At 43.2% G+C, this 20,327-nt stretch overlaps 2 protein-coding genes across 5 annotated transcripts; one reads left to right on the forward strand and one right to left on the reverse strand.

Moving 5' to 3' along the window:
* Positions 1-2,877: 2,877 nt before the first annotated feature.
* On the reverse strand, positions 2,878-10,273 carry LOC115531383 (WD repeat domain phosphoinositide-interacting protein 1). 2 transcript variants are annotated; one of them, XM_030340615.1, is made up of 12 exons: positions 9,856-10,271; positions 8,533-8,615; positions 7,403-7,572; positions 6,929-7,025; positions 6,630-6,727; positions 6,411-6,503; positions 5,768-5,838; positions 5,429-5,536; positions 5,135-5,299; positions 4,565-4,672; positions 3,570-3,709; positions 2,878-3,184 (listed from the first exon to the last, which is right to left on the reverse strand). In XM_030340615.1, exons 1-12 carry the CDS (start codon positions 9,927-9,929, stop codon positions 3,075-3,077), a joined length of 1,317 nt encoding a protein of 438 aa, XP_030196475.1. In that variant the 5' UTR covers positions 9,930-10,271; the 3' UTR covers positions 2,878-3,074. The 2 variants fall into 2 exon arrangements, with proteins under 2 accessions (XP_030196475.1, XP_030196476.1); XM_030340616.1 differs by lacking the exons at positions 2,878-3,184; positions 3,570-3,709 and adding an exon at positions 3,740-4,401 and having other exon boundaries at positions 9,856-10,273.
* A 604-nt stretch (positions 10,274-10,877) lies between these two features.
* prkar1ab (protein kinase, cAMP-dependent, regulatory, type I, alpha (tissue specific extinguisher 1) b) lies at positions 10,878-19,553 on the forward strand. 3 transcript variants are annotated; one of them, XM_030339463.1, is made up of 11 exons: positions 10,878-11,033; positions 13,127-13,347; positions 14,127-14,297; positions 14,386-14,477; positions 14,604-14,665; positions 14,783-14,829; positions 14,991-15,149; positions 15,261-15,321; positions 15,454-15,587; positions 15,916-15,997; positions 16,293-19,553. In XM_030339463.1, exons 2-11 carry the CDS (start codon positions 13,174-13,176, stop codon positions 16,463-16,465), a joined length of 1,155 nt encoding a protein of 384 aa, XP_030195323.1. In that variant the 5' UTR covers positions 10,878-11,033; positions 13,127-13,173; the 3' UTR covers positions 16,466-19,553. The 3 variants fall into 3 exon arrangements, with proteins under 3 accessions (XP_030195323.1, XP_030195326.1, XP_030195324.1); XM_030339466.1 differs by having other exon boundaries at positions 15,454-15,575; XM_030339464.1 differs by having other exon boundaries at positions 10,884-11,033; positions 13,131-13,347.
* The last annotated feature ends 774 nt before the right edge of the window (positions 19,554-20,327 follow it).

Raw genomic sequence — 20,327 nt, forward strand, 5'->3', positions numbered from 1 at the left:
CAGACAGAACACAATGCTCACATCTTTGAAGGAACAACAGAGACAGAATAACGGCAGCAGCATCGGTTTAATCGGAAATGTGTGTGTGTGTGTGTGCGTGTGTGTGTGTGTGTATGTGTGGCGGGGGTAATCCAGGGCAAACAAGGCCTCCGCCTCCAGCCAGGCAAAGAAGAAATACACATATACACACACGCACACGCACGCACGCACGCACGCACGCACGCACGCACACACACACACACACACACACACACACACACACACACACACCCACACACATATAAAAGGACACACACACACACACACGCACACACATTACATATTCCATTACAATTATTGCCATTTAGACTGATTGCATTAGAACAGACTAAGCTTTTAAAATGTAAAATCGTTAACACACATAAACAATGTCTCCGTCCAGAGTCAGTAAGCAAATATAAACATGTCAGTATGATGGAAGGAGGAGGCAGCGGCTGTTGGAAGTGTTTGAATCAGTGCGTCGGTGTAAGAATTGATGGGGGAACCACCTCCGAAAGAGACACAAGCTTTATTGAAGAAACATTCGGGAAGGGGCTCTCATTTTTTATTTGATTCACTTCGCTTCATTCCAATGCAAGTCGCCCAAGCACGTTAAAACATAGGCCAATAAAGAATAAATGCATTAGCATTTAATTATAATTTCAAGGTGAACACACCCCAATCTTATAATGCAGTCATCATACTTCCAATATATCAAATCATCATGTTTGGATCAGCAGCAGAGGATGATGTGAGCTAGACACGATAGACGCTTAAACCAGTACACAATGACAGTAAACAATAATTTCAATAATCACATTTCCACATGCCTACAATGAATTATTGCCAATATATAACCTTCGCTGAGGCACTTGCAAGCTTAGTCCCAGATACATGACTTTTTTTATGAGGTTTTATTCTCTGCAGGTGATTCAATGTGCGACGTTCGTTCCTCTTTGTCCCCATCAGGGTTTGAGTTTCAATCATTGAGGGTTTAATGTGCTCAATATCATGTAAACATTTGAACATTTATTGCTTCATAAATAAAAATTCTTAATCTTTACCCATTTTGCTTTTAGGTTTTCTTTTTATGTGCAATCAGGAAAACTGACCTGCTTCATCATTCATTCATTTGATGACTATGATGATAACAATCTTACAACGTTGTTTATCCATAATGCCCAACGTGAAGTGCATGTGTGCACATGACCCTCAGGCTCTCTCTCGCTTTGTGCGTCAACGTTTGTCTCTTTGGCAAAATGTTTTTGTGCTCAAATGTTGGCAGCATTGAAAAGGAAGAAAGTAGACCATGATGAACCGACTATTCAACAAGGGAGAGGATTGGGAAAAATGGATTTGTAACATAAACATGGGCCCAAAGCCCATGTTTATCTGCAACAAGGCTTCGCAGTAACAAAATAATACAATCAATCTGTATCACATCACAGCATCGAACATATCCAATGGGCTCAGATGTTCTAGGACTTCCGTTGAACGTAAATAACACTATCACTTGTTGCTTTTGCATGTCAAGCCATTCTTGTTTTTTTCTAATATATATTCATATTCCTATATATTTTTTTTGGATTGTTGCTTTGAAGGATATGAAGAACTTTCCAGATGCCACTGGCATGGATGTATGTTGAGTAGTTATAGGTTAAAAGTTGTAGCCAACATTTTTCAAATGTTAAATATAAGAACTGTCATTCAACCATGGGAAATCAAACCTGTTTAACCACATCGTGTAGTTTGGGAGCATCATTGATGAAGATCAAGACCGGGGTAGACTGATTTATTTTGTCTGGCTCATATCAAGCGGTACACTCGCAAAAAACATTAACGTCTCTACAGCGCCCCCTTTTGGCAAATCAGACGAAAGACAAACAGGTTACAGTTTACAGCTGTAGTCCTACTATACAGATAGATGCTTTATATACATATTATTCAAACAATAGAATCATCTTCAACATCGACTCATTCTATAAGTCTGTGTTGTGTAATACTTACTTACTTCAAAATAACGTTAATTATGTCAGGTTGTTTAAAATAAAAATGCTTTTAATTGCTAAAATAATTCAATATAATGACCTTTAACTATCTCATAAATCTCATAGAAAGATTTTGTAACAAGTATTTCAGCCAACGCCCAACCGGTCCCATCACCAATTTAACATTAAGCACCTTCTAATAACAAAATATATTGGCTTTCCATCAGACACTCAAATTCAGAGTATCGTTGTCAGAAGAAGACATTACTGGCATCATAGCGGCAGCCGGGGGGCATTACAGAACCAGTATCATCTACAAAATCCTCAATCTCGGCTAACGTAATGGAGAAACTGGTCAGAACATTTGTGAAAACAATCTCTCAGAATCCTGATAGATTCTTGTACTGAGATTTTGGAAAAAATGTCTGCTGGAGAGGATAAGCTCATTTTGTGACTTACCGCACATCAGTTCTCCCATATAATTCATCAAGTGTTCAGCTCAGGTGTTGATATATTACATATTATATATCATATATTTAGAGAGATAACGACAGATTTGAATTTGTCGAAATGTGTTGGAGTAGCAGCCTTAGAAACACTGGCCTTTGGAAAGATTCAGGGGACACCAGAGTGGGACAGGACTTAGACTGGCCCACAGATGGGAATCATTTCAGGCGACAACAATGTGGGTAGGACTCTTCACACAGGCAGGAATAGTCCGAAAATGTCTCTGAAGCTCTGATTTGTGTTTTCCTCTGATTGGTTGTCAAAGGATTCAGGGTCAAACAGCATGAAATGCTATCAATTGTTTAAAGTGTATCATGACTTTTCTGTACAAACAGGACGGATACAGAGGTGTGTGTAAGGGGGGGGGGGGGGGGGGGGGGGGGGGGGGGGGGTCACAGAACCCTAGGCCAGCAAGGGTAGAAATGGATCCAGAGAGGAAACACCATATTTGGGTGTGTATTGCACACTGCCATTCTTCCTTCAAAATCGGCTCAAACAGAATTGTTATTGTTTAGGGGTCTGTCTGGGGGTTGGAGTCAGTCAGTCAGTCAGTCAGTCACTCTAGGGGCTGAAGGAAGGAAACTCATCCTCGTCGTCCAGGCAGACGGGTCCTTCGGCGAACTCATGTTCTGGGATCACATCCCCCTTCACCCCACCGTCCTCCGAGTAACCTGGGTGGAAGAGTAGGAACAGGGATCTGTTAAAGGAATGACTAGGAAAGTCCCTGAAACTTAGAACGTGAACTGAGGAGATCCAGCCTTGTAGCCAATAACTTCAATGAAACAGGGAACAAGGCCTAACTTCGCACTTCAGTTTTTTAGGCCCAGGTGCTGAGCCATAACCACCCCCACCCCTCCCCAGAAGTTCTCTTGTATCAGTAAGACTGCTGGATCACAGATTATACCTCACCTTGCAGTTTTTGTCATGTTCAAACATACCTGATGGCAAAGAGCGTCTTTCATTGTAAATCGTAAATGAAAAGAGTGATACACATGTAAATCTCCCATCACCATGAAACAGGCATTACAGAGTTACAGGTTGACAACCCCAGCCTACCCATGAGAGTGGACGAAGACGGTGGCGTGGAAGAAAGCGCAACGGTGGCAGCGTATGATTGGCTGGACGGTTGGGGCGGTACTTCCTCCAGCTCGGAGTCTTCCGGCTTTTCAGCGGATTCCTCAACACTTTCAAACAACCTGGAATTTACAACAGGGAATCTTGGAATCATCCACTGGGAAAAAAAAGCCATCACATACTTCATTCATCAATTCTTCAAATAAATCCTAACAATCCTTTTTTATTATTGTATTTTTTGTAAAATGTTTTTAATTGTTTATAACGACATCTGGCATTAGACATCTGGGTTCAGAGCCAACGCTGTATGTCGTGTAGTTGTAACGCATTAGAATAATTGCGTCTCTTTAAGCGTGAACTACAATAAGGTAGAGCACAGTAATTATAATGTGAAAATCAAAGAGGAAACACATCATTGTGTGTACGAAACGAAAACACAAATTACTCCAGGTGAGGTTTGAACTCACAAACCCGGCATCACTCTGCATTACACAGTCTGTCACATACAAGTACTGCTAACCGAAGCACAGAACCTAGACATGCTGTAGTCACTGTACTCTGATCCATCGTCCTCATGGAACCCCGTTCATTAAAGTAAGGTTAAGGAGTGCACATTAAATTATGAAAGCAGGGGATATGCTACCGGCTGCCCTCTGGTCACTCTGATTTTCGTGTCAGTCTGAGGAATACAGCGCGCTGAAGGAAATGTATCGGCTTCATAACACAAACGTACATTGCTCCAGGCAAGGTTTGAACTCGCAACCTTTCCTAAGAACTGTGCACTTACCGATTACACCACTGGGGCCTGGATGAACTAGAGTTAAATAGAGACACAGACTCATTGAAAATGGTGCCCTGGTTCTGTTCTACTATTGACTACCATCAGCATCCTGGTCTGAAAAGCACACTGCCTCGATAAAATGTGTAGCTCAAAAAACACAATAATTTCTCCATGTCTAACAGCCCCATCCACTCACTTGTGCTTTTGGACCAGGACACACTCCCCTCCATCTTGTGGGTCCACGTTGTAGATGTAAAGATGGCCGTCGGAGGAGGCCACGAGCAGCCGGGGAAGCTTCTGGACCCTGAGAATGAAGACAGACAGGGATCAAACCACGACAATATGTTCTGCACTTCCCCGGCGAAACATTTGTGAGTCGATGAAACAATTTGATCATGTTCTTCCGAGGTCTTTCAACGATAAGACAGCAACCTCAATAATCGTCAAAAGACAGCATGCATAGCTTCATCATTTCAGTGATGGCTGTCAATCAAACCAGATTGTCTTGCAAAACTGAAAAGAATAACAAGATTTGAAAAGGACTACCCTGCAAAAATACAGACAATTCTACATTATTTTATCATATTTACAAGCTTATTTAAATAAGTAAGGCTAGACTATGGTAAACCGATTTTGCAACGCACCTCTTCATAACCCCCAATAATAACACCAATCATATGAATAAATGAACAACGATGGAGGTAAAGAAATAGCAAGAAACAACCCAAAATAATAGCCCTGACATAGAAGACAAAGGAGTCCCTACGTGGCCATGGCGCAGACGTTCTTCAGGCCGATCATGTCCAGGCGCACGGTGGCGAAGGCTCGGTCCTGGTGCATCATGTCGGACACCTGGGCGGGCAGGTAGGTGCTGGCCGCTGTGAACATCTTGCCCACGTAGGCCGACCACGTGGGAGACTCTTCCTCCTGACTGCGGGAGACGGTGGTGGGTCAGGGGGAGGGTTTGTGCGGTGTGTGTGTTTAAATGTCTGTGTGTGTGTGTGCGTGCCTTTGTGTGTGTGTGTGTGTGCGTGTGTGTGCGTGCGTGTGTGTGTGTTACTTGGGAGTGTGCTGTTCCAGTTTGAAGATGTGGACAGTCTCAGTGTTGCTGGAGGCGCACAGGAACTGTCCGTCTGCACTGAAGGACAATGAGCTGATGCTCACATACCTGACGCACACACACGCACACGCACACGCTTACACACACACACACACACACACACACACACACACACACACACACACACACAAATAATAAGCGTACTTAAAGAATTAAAATATTCAGTTACATGTCCCATGTAATATACCCATATGCTCTGAAATACTTTTTTCTACAGACAACCCATCACATGCATGTAGTCATATAGTGAGGGACGCGCTACTATAAACAATCACTCACCTCTTCATGCCTCTACGGAACTCAAATAGCTTGTGTCCTTCAGGTACAGTGAAGACCCTGATCACAGTCCCCTGGGAGGGAAAGCATAGACGGAGAGCAGGCAGCAAGTCATGTTCATGTCTTCTTAAACAGCGAATCAAATGATGGAAACATCTGATGTGCCAGGAGAGGCTCGAGCTTACAACCTCCGCATTGATGAGGCTAAGTTAAATTGGATGGGATGGTTTTCAATGGAATTGCTGAAACCTCAACTGAATGAAACACCTGAATAGACTTGAGGACTTTTGACTGAATCTCAGGTGTAGCAGGTGAAACTCAAACTTGCAACATTGTTTGTTGTTCTCAAATAATTGCTTCCCTACAGCACCATTAAATGGTGTGCTATGAGGAACGTTGCAGAGCAACCAGTTAATTTCAATCGGCTTTGTTCTTCCTTCATTGAATTTGTTCATAAAGTAAATGACTGTTGCTTCGGGTTAGGCTGGAACTCCAAACCTCTGCATTTCTCCACCGGCTACTGTGCTATAAGTACCACACGCTAAGCGATTGCACCACTTGAAGTTAAACACGAAGAGATAGAGAGAAAAAGGAAGGCCTAACTGTTAAGATAAACACAGGGGAATGGATGGAGTGCAGTGCTGACCTTCTCTGAGGCACTTGCAAGCTTGGTCCCAGATGTGTTGAAGGTGACTGCGGCCAGGGGACTGTCGTGCGCTGGGATCATAGTCACGTTGCTCTGAGGGACAGACAGGGACACATCCACCCCCCCAAAGTGACCATACTATCAGGGCACGGATTGGACCTAAGAGGTCCCAGGTTACATTGTGTTCAGTGTTATAGGCGACAGGAGAGGGGTGGCTACCAGGTTGTTGGCGTCGTAGACGATGATCTCCCCGTGGGTGGCACTGCCAGGGTAGGCCAGGTAGGAGTTGCCGTGGTTAACGGAGAGGGCACAGAGACCTGGGGGTGGAGAGGTGGAGAGAGGGTAAGCTAACGGTGGTTCACTCACCTAGCTATCTCACTCTCGTCACGCGCAGGACTGAGCACGGATAGGAGCTTTTACTGTAAGTGTATTGTTTTTTGGAACTGTGTATTTGTGAGGGAGGGCGTGTGTTTGCGTGTGTGCGTGTGCGTTTTGAGTGTGGGTGTGAGAGCTTCTACCCGTGGGGTTGGAGGGTGTGTTGAGCAAGGTCTTCAGCAGTTTCATGTCCTTGATGTTGTGGATGTAGATGGACTCCTCAAGACACACCACCAGACGCTGAGCAGGAGAGAGAGAGAGAGAGAGAGAGAGAGAGAGAGAGAGAGAGAGAGAGAGAGAGAGAGAGAGAGAGGGAGAGAGAGAGAGAGAGAGGAGAGAGAGAGAGAGAGAGAGAGAGAGAGAGAGAGAGAGAGAGAGAGAGAGAGAGAGAGAGAGAGAGAGAGAGAGAGAGAGAGAGAGAGAGAGAGAGAGAGAGAGAGAGAGAGAGAGAGAGAGAGCAACAATCAGCATCAGTATATATTTTATTACAATTTCCATGATGCAATATTTGTGTGATAAGTAAAGGATTTAAGAATGTTTAATAATGATTAAAAAAACGTAATATGTCACAACTCAGGGGCATGGGGGGGTTGCATCCATGGCGGTCTCATTCTCACCTGTCTGTTGAGCCGGACCGAGAGGATGTTGTTAGAGTAGCTGTAGTTGCAGATCTCCGTGCCCTTCTTGAAGTGGTAGACGTTCATGCGTCGCGGCGTGGCCAGACTGACCACCACCACTAGGCTGCTGGAGAACAGCCGCTCCACGATGTACACCTCAGGGCACTCCACTGGGGGAAACCGGTTGGGGAACCAGGTCAAAGGTCGACACCGTAGTCATTGATCAGGCGCGTCTACCAAAAGGTAACGCCAGTGCCATGGCAGGAGTTTGGACCCCAACAACTATGCTTCTCGGTCTAGGCTACAAAGGGACCAGCAACAGCAGGGTATACCGTGTGAAAGCCAAACTAAACTGGTCTGACTCGGGTTCAACCTTGAGGCTTGAGACGAATGCTCGCCAGATCCTTTTTGCTGTAATTACATTCTTCATCTTACTGTATTATTCTGACACAAGTACAGGTATCCTATTCTTCACTCTGTGTATTCATGAACCATTGTTTATCAGGATAAAACCATTACGCTATTGGGTGTTGGCGGAATTTGACCACATATTTTGAACAAAACCAAAATAACTATTATTGTTGAGCAAGGCATTGGTTGCTAGCTAAAGAGGATGTGCAATGTGATTTTGTATTGTGAGCTAGCTACCAGAAATTATTATTTTTTGATTGTAATATCTCATTGAACACAATAGCGATGTTATCTTAAAACAATTTAACACCGGCATACACATCTGTCTTTAATTACATTCTATAAACAGATGAGGAAGGTCACATGTCATAATATGTCAACCGATGACTCATTGGCTGTTATATCATTGTATATTTCTGTGGGTCAGGTTAAATGACTGCTTGTCCAGATAAGAATCACCTTACTAAGCCCTGATTTCTCGAAGCCCGAGGCGCTTTCTCTGTAACTCACACCAGTTGTGGAAGTTTGCCAAACAAACATTATGTGACCCGAACAGGGCCTTGACACTGCTGGAGGCAGGTCACTGTAGACTTTAAGTACAACCACCACAAGAACAACAAGGGGAAAACCTGAACATATGACACATTGATTATACTCCAGTTGCCCGCTCTAAGTTTAATGTTAAATGATTGGGAGGGTAGAGCCTCTTCTGTCCTTACCTCCCTCGTGGATGGAGTCCATTTTGTCCACCGAGGTGATAGAAAACAGCCTGTAGCCGGTCTTGGTGCCCATGGACAGAGAACTGAGATACATGCAACAAAACAACAATAACAGAGTTAGAATAAAAGATTGCGTCTGGTTTCGGATCATGGATGTATACTATATAATCCCTCAATGGCCCTGTAAAGATCAATATAAAAGCATCATGTCAAAGGTGGAGGTTTAAAAGCATATTTGAGTAATAATCCATGGAGAAATACCCGTTGACAGAAAGCGACACACACACACACACACACACACACACACACACACACACACACACACACACACACACACACACACACACACACACACACACACACACACACACACTCACATAGACTCACACACACTCAAACACACACTCAAATACACTCACATACACTCACTCACACACGGAAGTCCACATAATGCTTGGTGGTTTCTATATATATCCATCAAGAAGAGAATGAATGAGAGCGAGGGCCCCAGTAAAGGCAGCAGGAGTGCAGGTCAGATCAGGTGACTATAGACTTCTGCTGTACCATCTTTGGTGATACCAAGCAATCTGAGGCCTATGTATGGCTGCACTGTAGACGTTAAGCCAGGGAGAGTTGGGGTAGGACACGGGCAACAGGTGTCATCAGATAAAGGTCTCATCTAATCTGAGTTTTGTGTCACCATTCATGGAAGATGATGACCACAGTTTATTTTACTGAGAGGAGGATGCTGGTTCCTTTTTGTATGACACATCTTTAACTGGAAAGAAAATTTTCCTGAAATGCCAGATGATCCTTCCGGCAGAACTATCATTAGGCCGGGCTATACATAACAAAGGCCCAGAGCCTAGTGCTTGAATGATCGCTGAGTCGTAAAAGTAAACAGAAAATGGATGAGCTAATTACAAACGCATGAAAAACACTTTTGAACTTTGAACTTTTTGGGACATTGTTTAACTCTGCAACAGAAACCCCCTTATACATTTTCAGGCCAACATGACGTTATAGTCATACTTATAGTCATATATTACAATGATGCCCAACTATAGGCTATGCCATCGAGGAACACCTTAAAGATGATCAGCTTACTTAACCTTAAAAAGACGCTGTGGTATGAACCTAGACTAAGACCCTAAGGTTACAATTATATTAATTATATTTGTAGGCCAGCAGAATCCTCTAATCTTAGACGATGTAGGACCCAAATAGAGCCACACATTAGGAATGAGCGGTTCAATCATTATGCAACAGTCAGGTGGCACTGGGTTCTCCGACTCGCGCCGGCCCGAGTCTGGGGTCGCTTACGTGGTGTCCTGGTTAAACGACGCGCAGATCAACCCGGGCTGCCCTCCCTCGCAGACTGGCTCCGGTGACTCCATCGGCAACGATTATTCTTCTTTTGATTCTGCAGTAGTGAGAGGCCTCTGGTTTGGATCGCTTAACCTCACTCCCGAAATCCGCTTTACCAAAACCCCTCTTCTCCCCTTTACACCAAGTGCCACGCGCACACACTTGAGGTAGAACACAATGTTTGGACGAGATCTTTCAAATGTCACGAACGTGCCATACCATCAACATATAAAATATATAACGATGATAATCATTTCACAAGACCTTAATGATTCAACATTTTCATTCTGTATATATAGCATTACTGTGTTATTAACTTCACTGATGGTCACACAACAAAACAAAAACAGCTGATGGGTGTATGCGTCACATCAAATACAGTTTTCTATTGGCTCAGAACTATGCCTCAGGACTGCGCCTCCAACGTTTCAATTGGTTGAGCCATCAAACATCTCTTCCTCATTGAGTATTGTGGCTGTCGATCAAATTAGTTCCGCCCAGATAGGGTTCCAGTTATGCGATTGGTCAGATATTCTTTCAGTCTTGTCACGAGGAAATGTTTAGATTATTACGCTGGATATAATCATAGCCAAGAATAATATGATTTACCTATGTGTTATACCCTTCCTCGAACTATCCTAGTATTCCCACACAACCTGCACAGGCTAAAACACAATAAAAACACAATAAATGTATGAACTTTCCATAGGTTTACCATAACAATGTCATATACCCATTTAACATTTTGAAGACGTATTGATGTTATATAAGATGATAATGCATCACATAATTTGTATCCATAATGTAATAAACTCATTTTCGAACCAGTTTGAATGTCTTATATAGCCTAGCAATCGTTTATTAATTAATGTAGTAACGCCGTTATATCGTTGACGTCACGACACTGTAAGTGCCCCTTTAAGGTTGCCAGTGGTTACGGCTCACATGTCAGAATGAGAAGCTTTGACGTCAATGACGGCTCGTGATTGGCCCTAACCCGTATCCGGTGGGGCAGCGGTCCAGGGCTGGGGAAGAAACCAAACCTACGCGAGGATCTCCAACTGTTACGCTTTGCTATAAACCTTTTATTCCGAGTCTTTAACGAGGGGCTCGGTGGGATTTTGTAGATCATCGTAAGTATCTGCTTGTACCTTTGCTTGAAACCAACGACCTTCCTATAGTAGAATAGTATTTGCTTCGTTTGGCATTTGTTTATGATAGAGCTCAAGATGGCGTCATCGGATGAACGCTTTGCCTTTGCAGGCCAGTTGACAGAAGCTAACCTGCGAATCATCCTGCTAATCTACGCATGTTTACCTCACATAGTGCAGGCGTAGAACGAAAAATATCTTTGCATCTTGAATTGTATTCAATAGGATTGTCGCGATGCTTATTTTTTTAAACATAGCTTGGCTTTCAGAAATCCTCCACCCTGCGTGGATGCTTTCACATCTAGCTACAGATGAGTCTAATATGCTGTGAGACTGTGATGTGTAGCTGTCATATAGCTACGCCAGAGATGTTAGCTATCCACTTTTAAAATTATTGTTTTGCATCTATCTTGCACCCTCACTCGATCCCTTGTCCAGCAAGGTCATTACATTGTAGTACTTTACCCTGGTCTCAGTGTCAGATAACCTATTCAAGCGCTGCAAGAATACTCATTGCCATTAATGTAATTACAAGACATCATCTTTCTGTGCCTTCTTTGTTATGGATTTCGTAGCAAAACCTCAAACCTGTCAAGCTGTCACACAAGTACAAATTTACAGTGTCATTACTTCATTTTAAAACTGTTGAACAGTGTCCATCGACAGTGATTACAATACGAGTAATCAATAATACTTATTTTCGCTGTAACATTATTTAATAAATACTTGAAGATTGTGTGCACAAGGGATTCAGGCAGGCGGGTCAATATCAGATACGATCGGTGATAATCTCCCTTTGTGCCATGCCAGATAACAAATTGATCTGAATCCTCTCAAACTCATCAGTTTGATGTCTCTGCCTAGTGCTTGATTGCTGTGATAAGGCTTTAGTGTCGGAGGTGATCAATCTAACCGATAGATCTCTGAGGTTTTTGCAAGCATAGGTATGCTATGCACGTTGCACAACTATTAGTTCGGCAGCACAGGAGTTTCACATGCACTTGAACATAGCCATAATAGGAAAGGAGTGTAGATTAGTGGAGGAAATGCATTGACGTCATAATGTCAGGTTATGTACCCATATGAATAACTGTGGTTTGATGTGCATAAAGATGGTGCAATTCTATCTACTCTCACATTGATGGCGGAATGGAGAATGGTTTTAACTGCTGGTTGAAGACAATTCATGCTGTGAGGCTTCCCTTGCATGTCAAATTGTAGGCCAATATTTATATTTTGCAGAGTTGTTGACATTACTGTTTCCCATCAATTCTGTTTATTCTTGATGTGCTTCCTGCTGCTCCAGCACATAGCACTGTAGTGCCTCATCTCCGGTTAAATAAACAAGCCACAGACGAAAACACACTCTGTTCTTCATCTTCATTATAGAAAGCCATGATGTTACTCTTCATTTTCTAGGCAAAAGAGGAGAATATGTATATATGGTGTTGTACTTTGAAGAGGGGGTTTAGTTCCAAAATAACATTTAAGCAGATATTTTGTGGTTCAACCTAAATTCATGGACTACAATATTTGTGGGCTCACAATACGTGCAGATTTTAAGTTACGTTAATTAAGTGGCATGGTGTCATAAAAGTACTTATTGGTTATTATTCTGAATTTTGTTGCATTAAAATTTGTGTTCAGCTCCTGCATTTATTTCATGAAGCGATGGCTAAAAACGTCACAGACTTTTGGCAAAAAAAGCACATAATAAATAAAAGTTGTTTACAGAAAACCTGAACTAATTCTAGAACCAGTGCCCAGCCTGTGTTATGTGTACGTTCTTTCTGTCTAGTCATGGAGGTGTGATCTCATCATATGATCGGCCTCTCTCCCAGCCCTTTTTGAATAAGACGGGCTTCACAGAGCCAATACACCACCATCCCCCTCTCTTGTGTGCTCTCTCGCTCTTTTGCTCTCGCTCTCTCTCTCCCCCAGAACATTCCTCCCGTAGCTTTGGACCCATTTAGTCTCTCTTTCTCTTGGTGAATCCAATTTGACCCGCTACACTCTCATAGGACGTGTTCTTTTTATAATTTCAAAAACAAAAACAAAACGTTTCCTTTCTTCAGCCAGGTCAGAGGTCAAGAGTCGGCAAATCAGCGTCCCGGTGGAGGTCATGGCGTCAGGCAGTACGAGTAGCGAGGAGGAGCGCAGCCTGCGCGAATGTGAGCAGTACGTGCAGAAGCACAACATCCAGCAGCTGCTGAAGGACTGCATTGTCCAGCTGTGCACCTCCAGGCCAGAGAGACCCATGGCCTTCCTCCGCGAGCACTTTGAGCGGCTGGAGAAGGTGTGTGTTTGTGTGGGTGGTGTTGGCGGGTCTGGGGAGGAGGTGGAGGGAGTAGATAGTCTAATATGATATTATAATAATTAATATGTTATTTTCAAAAATTCTAGTTATGTTTCCCTGTTGGTCATTTAGGGTACTGCATGATGGACTTTTATGACAAGTGTTTGCTATAAATATTGGCCAATATTATGAGCAAAGCACAATCCACTGTTTTCCACTAGGTTTGAATTATTGTCAATCATTCATCTTATAAAGGTCAGTGTTGGGCAAGTTACTTCAAAAGAGTAATGCATTATTTATTATTTGTTACTGTCATTTGAGACAAATTTGTATAAAAACAACACACAAGTTAATTTCAGGTTTAGAATGCATTGTAACGCGCATTACTGAGATTTGTACAGAGTAAAATATATATGTATTTTTTGTAATGCCTTACATTACCAAGTTACAGCAGAAAGTAATGCATTACTTTTGTAACGCGTTACTCCTAACACTGATAAAGGTCATATTTTGTTTCAAATTTTGTGCTCACTTTTATTAGTGTACAACTGCACAGGGATGTACATAAAGGAAAAAAGTTGGATACAGAGCAGAATATAGATGGATATAAATTATGTTTGTAAGTTATTAAATATTATTTAAGTTCTGTCATTACAAAACAACATTAAAGAACCAAATCTCTATTAGCCTTATAGATTGAGTCTCTAATAACCCCTGGCACACTTCCTATCTGGGTCATGTGTCTAACGCCCTATTGGCCGGCTCTCTTCCCTCTGCAGGAGGAGGCCAAACAGATCCAGAACCAGCAGAAGGCCGGCAGCTCCCGGTCCGACTCGCGGGACGAGGAGGTGTCCCCGCCCATGAACCCCGTGGTCAAAGGTCGCCGGCGAAGAGGAGCCTTCAGCGCAGAGGTCTACACAGAGGAGGACGCCGCATCCTACGTCAGAAAGGTAGTGTATTGTACCCACAAACACACACACTCACACGTTTGTGAGTTGCCCTGAAATAAGCAATGTCTCGTATCGCGTCCTTCTCCAGGTCATTCCCAAAGACTACAAAACCATGGCGGCGCTGGCCAAAGCCATCGAGAAGAACGTGCTCTTCTCCCACCTGGATGACAACGAGAGGAGGTACCCCGCGGCTGTTGTTGTTGTTTCCTTGTGTTGTTCTTTGATTTCTTTGATTTTTTTTTTTTTTTTTTGTGTACGATACACAAATTCCTTTATTTATTTCGATGTTATGTCCTCTATTTTCAGTGACATATTTGATGCCATGTTCCCCGTGACCTACATCGCCGGGGAAACTGTAATTCTGCAAGGTTTGTGGAGGGGGGGGGGGTTCATTTTCCTCCTTCTTAGTGACCCACCGAATTCAAGTCCACCAATTTTTATTTTTGTTGGTGACCTCTGTTATTAACAGCATGTTGTTCTCATAGGTGCCGAAGGGGACAACTTCTATGTCATCGACCAGGGGGAGATGGATGTGAGTCCGACAGCCTTCCTCGTCCCTCCTTTAAGGAAGCCCCAGACCCCTTCTCCCTGAACACAGAAAACCTTTGAAAGAATCACGTTGTTTTGTTTCGCCGGTTTCGCCTGCTCTCTCTGATCAGCCTCGTCTCCCTTTTAAACCTTGTTTTGGTCCAGGTGTACGTGAACAACGACTGGGTGACGAGCATCGGAGAAGGGGGCAGCTTCGGGGAGCTGGCGCTGATCTACGGCACCCCGCGGGCCGCCACCGTCCGGGCCAGGACCAACGTCAAGCTGTGGGGCATCGACCGCGACAGCTACCGGAGAATACTCATGGTGAGGGAGGCACCGCAGTCCGCTCGGTCCTGTGCGGCTTCGGCGTCATGCGTCCGCTTTTCATGTCTTCACCGGTCGCCCGTGAGTTGAAACGTTCGTGTCTGTCCACAGGGAAGCACCTTGAGGAAGAGGAAGATGTACGAGGAATTCCTCCGCAAAGTGTCCATCTTGGGTGAGCTGCTTGAGCGCATTGTCGTTCTTTGAATCCCGGTGGCACTTTGAGTTTATTAACGACCGTGTCATGTCTCCGCCTCTGCCTTCTTCGCTGTGTGGGCGTGTCCTCTTGTGGCCCCTCCCTCTTCAGAATCCCTTGACAAGTGGGAGCGTCTGACGGTGGCCGACGCCCTGGAGCCGGTTCAGTTCGAGGACGGACAGAAGATTGTGGTCCAGGGAGAGCCCGGTGATGAGTTCTTCATCATACTGGAGGTTTGCACCAACGTATGCAAACACACGCACTAAAACACGCATGCACCCACGCATGCACACAAGCACACTATCATTCACTCAGGCATAATACAACGGTGTGAATAAGAGGGTTTCAATCATTTGAGCTGAAGTGCCATCAAAGAACTTCAAGCTTGGTACCTCTTTGTCAATTCTAGAATAACCAAGCAACGGGTTGTTTATTATGTTATTATAAGTACCAAGGTCATGTGACACCATCCTATAAGGGTTGGCAAGTGACAATTGTGCATTAAATAAAGACGAGAACATGCATTACAGACTATTAACATGGGTGTGTGTGTGTGTGTGTGTGTCTCCTCAGGGCTCTGCAGCAGTGCTGCAGCGTCGCTCAGAGAACGAGGAGTTTGTGGAGGTGGGGCGGTTAGGACCATCTGACTACTTTGGTAAGAAGCCCCTCATTCCGGGACGAACTTTTTCCCGATTGCCTTTTTTTTTTTTTTTTTTGCATAAATGAGGTCCCTTGGTACTGTGCATTGTCTTTGCCTCCGCACAAGCTGCCTATTGTGTGGTTTGGCCTTTTTGCGTGTCCAATTGGCTCACATGTTACTGTGTGTGTGTGTGTGTGTGTGTGTGTGTGTGTGTGTGTGTGTGTGTGTGTGTGTGTGTGTGTGTGTGTGTGTGTGTGTGTGTGTGTGTGTGTGTGTGTGTGTGTGTGTGTGTGTGCCTGCCTCCCTCCAGGGGAGATTGCCTTGCTGATGAACCGGCCCCGTGCTGCCACCGTGGTGGCCCGGGGGCCTCTGAAGTGTGTCAAGCTGGACCGGCCCCGCTTCGAGAGGGTTCTGGGGCCCTGCTCGGATATCCTGAAGCGCAACATCCAACAGTACAACAGCTTCGTCTCACTGTCTGTCTGAGTTTCGACGGGGGGGACCCTGACCCCCTTTCTCCATCCATCCCAGATGTCCCCCACTCCTACCTCCACCCACCGCCTCTCCCCCACCTCCCCCTCCCCCCTCCCCTCTTTTCCTCTTTCTTTCACTCGGGTCCACCAATGCAATTTTTGCTTTGCATCACTTTCTTCTCTCTCTACAGTTTCCCTTTTCGTTTCTTTTATTCCGTCCCTGCACTTAAAGCTGTGCTTTTTTGGGTTGTTGTTACTGAAGGCCAACCGCCTTGCCGGTGTCCCGTCACCCTACAGGCGTTGACACAACGACATGCTAGCCACTCCATCAGTGTACGAGCAGAATCGCCCTTCCTTTACACTTGTGATTTGGTAGTCGTGATCATTGTTAATTTTTTTTTTTTTTTTTTTTTTTTAAAGCTTTGTAGGACAATCAAATGGGAAGCTCCCGTTACACGTTAATTCCCTCAAGTGGTTGAAGTGTAAAAACTAAAATGAAGAAGAGGAGGGGCCCTGAGGGCCCCTTGAGCAGCACTGGATGAAGAATTGTGTTGTTTATGTTTGAGTCTCGATTTGACTTTCTTTTGTTGTGCTGTCGAGCAAGACTGAAAAAAATATTAAATCTGATTTACTTTGTTGTGTATGGATTTTATGGGGGCCAATTATGTGTCCCTATAAAACAGCTAGGTTATAATCGATGGTTAAGCTAATCATTAGCACCTCCCAATTAGGGTTTACTTTTTGGAAGCCGTCCCCCAACCCCCACATGGACCCCCCCCCCCCCCCCCCCCCCAATCCCCCTTTTTTCTTAATTTGAGTCTGGATTTTAAATAAGACCGGATGATCTTTGGATAGCAAAGGCATATAATATATAAAAAAATAATATATACAAACACATTTTGGCTTCCCACCTATACGGCAGTCAAGTGTTGCTAAGGGACATAATGTAGTCCTTTTGTTGTCCTTTGGTAACCACAGACTTTATATTATGTCTCTAACCAAATCCTATGGTAAAAAACCCACTGTCTTCAATGGATGAATCTGAACAGAGCTCCAACATAGCATTCTACTGCGGTTTTGGGACTTCTAGCCCATGGGCTCTATTCTATTGGACCTCATTCGAGAGCTTGTACAGACAGTGTATGGTTTAGGCTGTTTTGCTGTGTAACTACCAGACTGGTGCCAAATGTTACCCAGGCCGTCGTCAAACCATAATTATGCACTCTGGTCCGTATTCTGAAGTTCAGGAGGGTTCAAAAATGAACGAGGAAGTGATTTTTAATGCATTGACCTCCAATTGGTAGAATCAATAACCATGCAAGAACTGCCGTGGAACATTCGAAGGGTAAAATGAACATTTAGTATTGCGTGTATTTCAGTATTTTTCCGACGTTTTCAGTATGCATCAAATAATAATAATCGCTCTTCTGCCATGGTTTGTAAACAACACAAATGTTATTGTAGAGTGACTCCAAAAGATCGTAGTAACTTTCAACGCAGACCAATGGTCAACACGGATGTTGCCATGGCTACGATCTGAGACGGTGGCAAACGTATATAAACAAAAAAAAAAAGTGTTTCAATGTCTTTTTAAAAAGCTTATTTTTCCATGAATTCTATTTCAGGTGTTGAGTGCCACATCGTACCGAAATGCTTATTCGAAACAGTATGTAATGTGTAGTGTGTAACGTCATGGTTTATCTATTACTTTCCCCCCCCAAGCAAATGGCGTATCACAAATAATAGAAAAAAAAGAAAGAAATCAAAGTAGATGATTATACAGATTCATGGCTTGGAAGTAAAGTATGTATCTATATATATATATATATATATATATATATATATATATATATATATATATATATATATATATATATGTGTGTATATGTGTATATATATATATATACATGTAATCTGAGGGAATGTAAATGTAGCCTGAGGTGAGGCGACTGAGTATGAGGACTTCTTGAGTAAACCTGAGGTGGGGAGAATGTGTGGCCGGTGAAGGCAGATCTTATTACCACCACAATAGCTTGTGATTTCCATGCTTGCTGTGCGTAGTGTGTGAGGTGTGAGGGCCCCTGAGGCCCGCTGTGAATGGCTGCGTGTTGTAAGGAAGCACGCTGACCGCTCTGCCACTCAAAAGAGGCAGAGTATTTTAAATATAAAAGTTTTGATTATTTGCTCCCTAGTTTGAACTGCTTGGTAACTTTTAGATGGTGTAATATCTGCTTCTTCTTTTTTCTTAATATAAATGCATCTCCTGTTTTATTTTTTATGTTACTTTAAGTTACTCACACAGACTGGTCGACATCTGTGTAATAGGTCTAAACTTCATTCCTGTCTTCATTGCTGTCTGCCTTTAGCGGCTTTTATCCACAAACTGATCAGTATGCTTTTACTTTGATGTTTCTTTCCTCTTCAGTGTACCAAAATGTCTCCATTTTATGCCTATGTACAAACTGATGGATTTATGACTGACTGACACACTGACCAATGGAAGGGCAGATCGAGCGATTGCGTGTGACTGTGCAAAGACGTCGTGGCTTTGTGCTATGGGAGTGTACTTGTAAGTGACACCATTGTACTTTTTATTCATTTTTGAAAACAAATATTATTCCCTTCTATTTCTGCAGAACTGCTTGGTTACATTTGGTTATCGTGTCATCCGCTGTTTTTGAGTTTGTAAAACAAAAAAAAACGAAACAAAAAACAAATTCCTAATCTACAGGAAATGACACTGTTGGGGGCGCGGTGTAGGGTTCGTCACTTTGACCTTTTCATGTAGAGAGAGCGTTGGATTTACCGTCCGTTTTTCCTGGATAAACATTTTAATCACCCCCCCAATCGTCCCAGTTTGCCTTAGCTTACCTTACCAGGGCTTTCAGTAGTTGACCGTCACTCCTGCTAGCTCCGACTCGAGCAAGTGTGTTAGGCCCGCAGCGATAGGAGCTGCCGGCTGTCAGAGGACCATTCTTTTTCTATTCTGCCCTTCGAGACTGTATTCAGTTCTTCTTCCTTTTATGTGCAAAGATGTTTTATCCTTTTGGTATAGATTGTTTCAGATGGCAATTTAAGCAATAAAAATAAATAAAAAAGCGTACTGTGTTTTTTAGTTTTCTTTTACTGGTTACTTGTTACTGTTAGTTTTAGTTATTTACTAATTATCTTGAGGCCTCAGTACAACCTGGAGTAATATTACAGATTAAGTGCTTTTAATACAGATTACTAAAATAAATAACTAAGCTTAATTTTCTCAGTGCAAATTAAAACAACCCTGAACAATGGTGAAAGTATTCAAACATTTGGAAGTATAATTATGAAAAGTTTTTCAACAGACGTTGCATTCTGCAAAGGCTGTCTTCCACAAGAGGGCGATAATGAACCACTTTACAATTTATTTTTATTTGTCCTATTGGTGCAGCCTATATCAATTAGTTAGTTGTTATGCTGCTTCTACATGTTTACTTTCCTTTTTTTAATTGTTCTGGGCCTAAAATGTAAATGTAAAATTATATATTTTCAGTGAATGAGAAAATTCAAATTGATATTTCAGTATAGGGCCATCGAGTCTGGCCCTATACTGTATAAATTTGCCTTGTATTGCAGTTGTATAAGAAAAGAACAGCCCAACTTCATGCACTTCTTTGACCAGACACTCCACTCTTTATTCAAATCAAAGTCCCGACAGATTACATCCTGTCTGCTACTTTGCTAGGCATACACCCAATTTGGCAAGATATCGCTAGCTCTGAGGAGGCTTTACTCACTGGCGGCCTTCCCGACGCAAACACAAAAGGTGTTCCGGAAAAAGGTAGGAACAACAGGCCGGGACCAGCCCTGTTTGGACAAGGAATCAAATGGGAAGAAGCACT

Source organism: Gadus morhua, chromosome 18 (assembly GCF_902167405.1).
Source record: "Gadus morhua chromosome 18, gadMor3.0, whole genome shotgun sequence".
Classification (NCBI taxonomy): domain Eukaryota; kingdom Metazoa; phylum Chordata; class Actinopteri; order Gadiformes; family Gadidae; genus Gadus; species Gadus morhua.